Source organism: Pelophylax lessonae, assembly GCF_965119305.1.
Source record: "Pelophylax lessonae genome assembly, contig: HAP1_SCAFFOLD_495, whole genome shotgun sequence".
Classification (NCBI taxonomy): domain Eukaryota; kingdom Metazoa; phylum Chordata; class Amphibia; order Anura; family Ranidae; genus Pelophylax; species Pelophylax lessonae.
In genome coordinates this window covers 80,178-86,410 of record NW_028119849.1, presented here as the reverse complement: position 1 = coordinate 86,410, position 6,233 = coordinate 80,178, and the positions used below count along the sequence as shown (strand labels likewise).

General features: G+C 43.0%; 1 protein-coding gene across 1 annotated transcript; it reads right to left on the bottom strand.

Moving 5' to 3' along the window:
* Window positions 1–3,976: 3,976 nt before the first annotated feature.
* Window positions 3,977–5,788, bottom strand: LOC309543898 (uncharacterized protein; the record flags this gene model as incomplete). The annotated part of the gene is made up of 2 exons (XM_082276312.1): window positions 3,977–4,184; window positions 5,178–5,788. 2 exons carry the CDS (start codon window positions 5,786–5,788, stop codon window positions 3,977–3,979), a joined length of 819 nt encoding a protein of 272 aa, XP_082132438.1.
* Window positions 5,789–6,233: the final 445 nt, after the last annotated feature.

Here is a 6,233-nt window from a genome sequence, read left to right as displayed (position 1 = left end):
GTATTTGTGTAATTTTTATGTATATATATATATATATATCTCTACCTAGTGTCCCCAAAAGCCCTTTTAAGGGCTGGTAATTGAGTATTTTTTTTTATTTATATATATAAATATATATATATATATATATATATCTCTAGTGTCCCCAAAAGCCCTTTTTAGGGCTGGTAATTGAGTATATATATAGATATATATATATATCTATATCTATCTATTGTACACTGCAGTTGCCTGCCCGCTGTGTGTGAGAGGCCACAGACCCACCACAGACTGTACTGTGTGCACACCACACTCATTTCGGGTGGCACAGGCACAGTACCTTGCATTTTAAAAAATTTTTTTTTTTCCTCTGTCATAATTGCAGTGAGTGCTGTGTCAGGTCCACAGAGTGCACTATACCCACTGCAGTGCACTGCCCACCACTGATATATATACGGTGGCACAGCATCTTGTTGCAAATTGAAAGAAAAAAAATATTTTTTATTATTGCAGTTGCCTGGGCTGCCAGTGACTGTCAGGTCCACAGAGTGTACTGTGCCCACTGTAGTGCCACTGCGTGCCCACCCACCACTGATATATATACGGTGGCACAGCAGCTTGCAAAGTAAAAATATATATATTTTTTTATAATTGCAGTTGCCTGGGTGCCAGTGACTGTCAGGTCCACAGAGTGTACTGTGCCCACTGCAGTGCCACTGCAGTCCCACCCACCACTGATATATACGGTGGCAGGCATGACTTTTTTTGGATTAGTGTCTGGGGGGGGTCTAAAAAGCGTACCTGTGAAGTTTCAGCTCTGTAGCATGTCCAGAACCAGAAAAAAAAGATCATATAGGTGTAAAAGGGGTTCCCACCATCCCTGCTCTACTGAAAAAATGATCTTTTTTTCTGGTTCTGGACATGCTACAGAGCTGAAACTTCACAGGTACACTTTTTAGACCCCCTAGACACTAAATCACACAAAAAAAGTTCTTAAAAATTGTCATGATAGAGAGCCAATTATTGGAAAACTTAAAAAAAAAAAAAAAAACTTAAAAAAAAAAAATAAATTATTTGGATTTATTGTCTGGGGGGTCTAAAAAGTGTACCTGTGAAGTTTCAGCTCTGTAGCATGTCCAGAACCAGAAAAAAAAATAGAATTAGGGCTAGGGTTAGGGCTAGGGATAGGGTCAGGGCTAAGGTTAGGGTTATTTTTAGTGCTTAGGGTTAGAGGGTTAGAGTTAGAGGGGTAGGGGTAGGGCTACTAACTCTAACCCCAAGTATCTCACCGTAACCCTAACCCTAGCCCCTAACACTAAACCTAACCCTAACCCTCTAACCTTAACCCTAACCCTCTAAGCCTAGCCATAAAAATAACCCTAACCCTAACCCTAGCCCTAACCCTAACCCTAGCCCTAAGCCTAACCCTAGCCCTAACTCTAATTCGTAATTTTTTCTGGTTCCGGACATGCTACAGAGCTGAAAATTCACAGGTACACTTTTTAGACCCCCTAGACACTAAATCACACAAAAAAGTTCTTAAAAATTGTCATTTTTGATAGAGAGACAATTATTGGAAAACTTAAAAAAAAAAAAAAAAAAAAAAAACTTAAAAAAAAAAAAAAAATTATTTGGATTTATTGTCTGGGGGGTCTAAAAAGTGTACCTGTGAAGTTTCAGATCTGTAGCATGTCCAGAACCAGAAAAAAAATAGAATTAGGGCTAGGGTTAGGGCTAGGGTTAGGGTCAGGGCTAAGGTTAGGGTTATTTTTAGTGCTTAGGGTTAGAGGGTTAGAGTTAGAGGGGTAGGGGTAGGGCTACTAACTCTAACCCCAAGTATCTCACCGTAACCCTAACCCTAGCCCCTAACACTAAACCTAACCCTAACCCTCTAAGCCTAGCCATAAAAATAACCCTAACCCTAACCCTAGCCCTAAGCCTAACCCTAGCCCTAACCCTAATTCGTAATTTTTTCTGGTTCCGGACATGCTACAGAGCTGAAACTTCACAGGTACACTTTTTAGACCCCCCAGATGCTAAATCCAAAGAATTTTTTTTTTTTTTTTTAATTTTTCCAATAATTGGCTCTCTATCAAAAAATTACAATTTTTAAGAACTTTTTTTTGTGTGATTCAGTGTCTGGGGGTCTAAAAAGTGTACCTGTGAAGTTTCAGCTCTGCAGCATGTCCAGAACCAGAAAAAAAATTAGAATTAGGGCTAGGGTTAGGGTTAGGGTTAGGGTTATTTTTAGTGCTCAGGGTTAGACGGTTAGGGTTAGAGGCGTAGGGGTAGGGTTACTAACTCTAACCCTAAGTATCTCACCGTAACCCTAACCCTTGCCCCTAACACTAAACCTAACCCTAACCCTTAAAGCCCAGTTCCTGTCCCATTTTGGTCGGTTCTGGTCTGTTTGCGGTGCGTTAAACGGGTCTGTCACTGTGAAGCGGGCATAACCCTTACACTACCTGATCGATACAACATCATACCTGATCGTATACACACACTGGATGTTTTAAAGCACGTTATTCCAAACAATTTAGGAATGTTAGGTGATTTATGCCCTTTATGGAATAAAACCCGACTCTGCGTCAACTACGTAATTTTCCATGGGAGTTTTGCCATGGATCCCCCTCCGGCATGCCACAGTCCAGGTGTTTGTCCCCTTGAAACAACTTTTCCATTACTATTGTGGCCAGAAAGAGTCCCTGTGGGTTTTAAAATTCGCCTGCCTATTAAAGTCTATGGCGGTTCGCAATGTTCGTCGGTTCGCGAACATTCGCCGATGTTCGCGTTCGCCGTTCGCGAACGGCGAATTTTATGTTCGCGACATCACTAGTTATAAGCAAATTAAGAGCCAACCACCATTTGTAGGTTTGTGAAGAGTGCATTTGTGCAGGAGGGGGCGCAATTAAACCAAAAAAAAAAAAAAAAACACCATTACACCAAACAAACACATGAAAAGGTGTGAGAAAGTCATAGTACATTTATATCACCTGTGCGAGTGCAAAAAAGTGTAAAATCATGTGCATGCAATCAAAACTTCAACAGTGAAATATGGGATATTGATGGTATGGCTTTTAATAGAGATTCCCAGTGGTCAACCCAGACCTCAGGCAAAAAAAACACTGGTTTGCTTTTAAAGACCAGTCTCCCAGTACCATATCATATTCTTTTCCCCTGCCATGAGTAACTAAAATACCCGATAGTTTGATTCCTTATTATGGGGGCCAGTGCCATCACATAGGAGCAGGAGACAAATGTGCAAGCTCTGACTTGGGATTATACCCAACAGCTAAGCAGAGACTGGTCCTTTACTTGGACATTTAAGTTGAACTGTGCTTGTCCATGGAGGGCAACCTAGGAGAGGAACCATGAAAATGTAATTCTGCAGTCTACACTTGACAGGTTAGTGCACGATTGCAGGTTCTCTGAAATCTAAAAATATTCAAGGACATTTACAGTAGAGGCAACTAGACCCGATTAGATCAGGTTCCCACAATAAATATTGACCATAGTGATGGGGGGGGGGGGGCTCAAAAACAAGGAGGTACACACCAATCAGAAACATAGACATGATCAGGAGCAATCTTCTGTGCTTAATCAGTGAGCTTTTGTGAAGGTTTATGTGTCAGATAGGTGATGAGAAAGCTAGATGATCAGGAGCCAACTGGGGTTAATCTACCAGAACTGGAGAGTGCAATATCTGGTGCAGCCCTGCATAGAAGCCAATCAGATTCCAGTTTTTTTTTGTTAAAGCTTAATTGAACAGCCTGAAGTTAGAAGCCAATTGGCTACCATGCACAGCTGCACCAAAGTTTGCACTAGCTCTAGCAAAATCAATCCCAGTGTGCCTAGTGGAGTAGGTGATTGACAATAGCTGACTGATCGTAGCTGTGACTTGGTAAATTTGTAGATCTAAATTCTGGCTATGGGCTACAGTTAGGTCCCCTATACCTTTAGATTAACGGGACATATTACAGATGTACATAGCCGAGTCCTAAAAAAATGCAAGACACTTTTTTCTTCTACTAATCCATGGCGTAGAAGATACTGGTTCCGCTCTCTCTTCGGATAGTGTGGATACATCCATGAGCATCAAATCCTCAAAGCTGCAGAATTCTTCATTTGATGTGCTCCAGTTTTTTTCAGGCTCACACGTTTTTTCCTTGTTGGATTCGTGGAAATCGTAACTGTCCCAGAAGATACTAGGTGTAGGCAAGGCCGGTGCTTCCACTAGGCAAACTAGGCAGCCGCCTAGGGCGCATTGCCACCTAGGGGCGCAGCCAGGAGTCGGCAATCTCTCTCCATCATGAATGATTATTGTGAGCTGAGGGGAGAGGTGGCGGTAGGGGAGGTAGAAGGGGCAGAGAAAGATGCCAGGTGTCTTGGGCAGTGGTGGAACTATCAGGCCCTGGCTTTCCACTACTGTTGGAGGGGCCCCAAGAGGCAGGAATGGAGCCCACCAGAGTGCTGCCTGCATGATGATCCTCTTCAGCTGTAGCTGAACGGCCTTTACCCCAGGCAGGAAGTGACTCTCTGCACTGAGCTGGTGCCTGGGTGTTACATGGAGCATCCCTGGTGTGAATGGGAATCGGGGTCACCAGGTGTGCCATGGGGAATCAGAGTCACCAGGTGTGACTTGGAGGATAGGGGTCACCGGGTGTGCCATGAGGAATTGGGGTCCCTGGGTGTGCCATAGGGGATTGGGGTCCCCAAGTGTGACACGGAGGAACATCGGGGTCCCCAGGTGTGACATGGAGGAACATCAGGGTCCCCAACTGTGACATGGAAAAACATCAGGGTCTGACATAGAGGAACATTGGGGTCACTGAGCATGACAGCATGACATGGAGGAACACGGGGGTCCCTGGGTGTGACATGGAGGAACATCAGGGTCAGTGGGTATGACAGCATGACATGGAGGAATATTGGAGTCCAAGGGTGTGACATGGAAAAACATCAAAGTCCCTGGGTGTAACACGGAGGGACTTCAGGGTCCCCGGGTGTGACATGGAGGAACATGGGGGGTCACTGGGTATGAAAGCATAACATGGAGGAACCATCAGATCAGGGTCACTGGGTATGACACAGAGGAGTATTTAACCCCTTCCCTTTTTTTTTTTTTTTTTTTTTGGGGGGGGGGGCGCAAGTAGCTGGTCTTGCCTAGGGCGTAAAATAGTCTAGCACCGGCCCTGGGTGTAGGAGTAGCATCTATTCCATCTACATAGCTCAGTAAATCATGCAAGGAGGAGATTTCTGTATCACCATCGTCCAAGGTTTGTATGGTTTCGTTTCCAAGCACACAACTCCTTTTCTTGTTTGATTCGTGGAGATCATAACTGTCCCAGAGGATACTAGGTGTAATATCTATTTCTTGTACACAATTCAGTAAGCCATACAAGATTTCTGTATCACAATCCTGTATGACAACATGTGAAATTAAATCTGCAGGAACCAAGAAATAGAAGATCTGTTGTGTAGCCTGTGGCTCAGTATTACTCGCTGGTTCTTCCTCTGCAGCCATGCATGGCAAGGAGCTCCCATCTAAAGCTGGCAATGTGGCTAAGCTTTCTGTTAAATCGGTGTATGTGATTTCAGGACATTGTGAGTGTGCACCTTGTAGTGAAGAAGTGTAGAAGTGATCAAAGTTTTCTATATCCCAATAATAGCTTTGACTTGGTGTAACAAAAGAGGGAGAGTTCAGACAAGCAAAGAGTTCAACCGCTGTGTTCAACAAAACACACTTTAAGAGCTTGTTTGAGGACAAACGCTTGCCAAGTGTGTTTATCATTTTCCTTAAACGGTCCATGATTTCCTTCAATGTTCTGACTCTATATCTGCTAAAAAAACAGGCACATCTAAGCAGGGCCGTTTGAAGGAATTTGGGGGCCCCAAGCAAAATGGACATGGAGGCCCCCCGACCCCCCGCACACACGCAAAGTCTACAGGAACCACAGCATAGCCATACAGTTTAAGTATCTATCTATCTATCTATATATATATATATATGAGATAGATAGATAGATAGATAGATAGATAGATAGATAGATAGATAGATAGATAGATAGATAGATAGATAGATAGATAGATAGATAGATAGATAGATAGATAGATAGATAGATAGATAGATAGATAGATAGATAGATAGATAGATAGATAGATAGATAGATAGATAGATAGATAGATAGATATAATAAGGAAAGGAGAGAGAGAGAGAGAGGAGGGGGACAGATAAACAAAAAGAGACATAGGAA